Here is a 2,500-nt window from a genome sequence, read left to right as displayed (position 1 = left end):
TAGACACCAGAAATACATCTGTACTCCTTTCACAACAGGAGATATGACACATTGTAGTGTATGGGACTGCCCGGCGGCCATCTTGGATTTGTAACATGAAAAAGATGGGAATTTTTTTTTTAGGCAAGAAATATATTTTCCTCACCATGAATCACCAAACTGAGGACAAAGGGAAACCAACAGCTTTTCAGAAATGCTTACAACAACCAAAACATTTATGCCGGGTCAATTTTGACCCGAACACCACAGATGTAACTTTTTTTTTTTTTTAGACCTTTAAAATTTACTAAAATGATAAAACATATTTTTTGTGTTTAAATGATTGTGACTGAGGATTAGATGAAGCCTCATTCCAAGACAATAAAGGAAAGTGTGCTTTTTTTACACTAAAACTTGAAAACGGGTCAAAAATAACCCTAACACAACATAAGGGTTAATTGTTGTCAGTGTTTTTAAAATGGTATGGCTCACGTGAAAATGTATTTTTTTTAAATTGCCGTTTATGGCTCTCTCCAGCGAAAAGGTTCCTGACCCCTGCCTTAGGGTCTCTGTACACCGGTTCCGACAGAGTGTGGGACTGCTCTGCCAACGTCCGATTCTGCTGCTGTACACCACCCGGCGCCAATGTCTCCAGATGTCCGCAGATGTCGGCTGCCGGTTAGGGCAGAGCTCTATTCTGTCGGAGCCACCCCTAGTTTATCCGTGCTCTGTTGTGATGAAATTCACCAGTCAGTTTTTATAACACATCTGCGTCAGACTGCGGGGCCGGGGTAACCGAAATTGATGTAACTGATAGTTCTCCGCAGTGCTGACGTAACCGGTGTGCGTAGCCCCTTAGATGGCCTTCATGTAGTGCTCTGAAGTCTGAAGTCGTGTGAAGCTGCTCTGCACATCACATGTCAGTCAGTCAGTCGGTCCATTTAGGTGGTGGGCCCAGTCTCATATCTTGTCAGTTCGTTGGTGTTAACGAGTGGCAACTTTATTTTTGCTTAAATAACCCCCTGACAACCCATTAATCAATATTTTGGCTATTGCCATCCTCAAAACTTGCACATTGATTTATAAAAATGACAACGAAAACTAGCCGATTGAGTGATGTCACGTCAATGCAAAGTCAACGAGGCAGAATACAGCTTGCGCGTGCATGCTACCCGGAACCGTCAGATTTCATGGCAAAAAGTTACAAGTTGGGGGGTAAGTGGCCTCACTTGTTGTGTACATGCAAAAAAAATTATTCTCTCAAACTTTCAGAAGTGCTCTTTTTCGCTGTTAGTGTTCGGTTGTCTGACTATCATTAGGCAACGAGAGATAAATGTCAAAAAGAGGACAGGTCTGTTCCCTCAAAGCAATAGAGCAATGAGGTGACGGGGGTAGATCAATTTGCCAAAAAACTATGTGTCAGTAAAGAAATGCAAGCTGTGTTATTTTTTCCAGTAACAGCAAAATGGTCAGGAATTAAATGCCTACGTTGTTCCAATGATTAGGTGAATTATCTACCTATGAAAAAAGCCCGATATGTGGATAAATATTCCCTTTTCAACTTTGAGGGGCGGAGACTTCCCATTGACTGTGCATTATGTGACGTCATCACCAGTCTTTTTTATTTTCGTTATTTTTTAATATCAACGTGCAACTTTTCAGCGTGGCAACAGCCAGAATATTGCTTTACATATTGTCAGGAGGTTATATTAGAAAAATCAAGTTGCCACTCGAGAGTGAGTACGAAACTTGTTTTCTAAAGGAGCTACGAAATCTAGCCCACAGTCTAATTGGTCATGGTTTGCATTTTGAAGAGTTTACAAGTGACATACTAGTAGTAAAGGCTTGTGTTTTTCCAAAATGTGATGGAATTCTCCCTCATGTCCTTCCCATAACCAACCCCACCTTGCTAACCACAGAATCACTCTTCCTTATAAGGAAACAATGGATATTCATATCTGTCTGAGCGATCCCAGTTCCTGTAGTAGAACTTTGACGAAAATTCAGTCAAGAGGTTCAGTTCAGAGTGAGGGAGAGAGCCAGCTGGTCCCCTTGAATACTGATGTTGTGGAAGCAGGCAGACGTCACATGTCATGTAAGGGTGCCCTTCCCATCCCCACATATGACACAACCAGACATCGCATGTCAGGGTGCCCTTCCCCACACATGTGACTCACCAGATGGCTTGTCATATGAAGTTCCCAGCCCTCCTCCTCCTCCTCCTCCTCCTCCTCCTCCTCCAAGACCGTAGCCCGAGGCGTTAGAGGAGGATGCAGCTGGGCTGAAGTGACCTTGACCTGACCTTGGGCTATGCCAGTCCAAAGGATACGTACTCCAAGACTGTAGCCCTAGGATACCAGGGCTGAACTAGCCTGATTATCATCGACTTTCAAATCTCTTCGAGACTTGGTCTGACCAAGAGTATAACAATTAACATTTCCCAAACGGCATTTCCCAAACGGCCTCCCTTGGTTTGTTAATGATTGTTTGCTTCCCAACAAAGTGGGAGAAGTTCCCATAT

General features: G+C 43.3%; 1 protein-coding gene across 2 annotated transcripts in view; it reads left to right on the top strand.

Annotated features, from left to right (window-relative positions):
• The window catches only part of LOC134446787 (voltage-dependent calcium channel gamma-5 subunit), a 21,196-nt gene that overhangs the window by 4,043 nt on the left and 14,653 nt on the right, over positions 1 to 2,500 (top strand). The window contains exon 2 of one of the 2 annotated variants that reach the window (XM_063196085.1): positions 4 to 41. The exons of the other annotated variant lie outside the window; for it this stretch is intronic. Within the exon in view, the coding sequence (XP_063052155.1) occupies positions 4 to 41 (38 nt within the window). The remainder of the gene's footprint in view (positions 1 to 3; positions 42 to 2,500) is intronic. 2 annotated transcript variants of the gene reach the window in all.

Source organism: Engraulis encrasicolus, chromosome 1, assembly GCF_034702125.1.
Source record: "Engraulis encrasicolus isolate BLACKSEA-1 chromosome 1, IST_EnEncr_1.0, whole genome shotgun sequence".
In the NCBI taxonomy this organism is placed as follows: Eukaryota; Metazoa; Chordata; class Actinopteri; order Clupeiformes; family Engraulidae; genus Engraulis; species Engraulis encrasicolus.
This window is presented reverse-complemented; position numbering and strand designations above follow the sequence as displayed.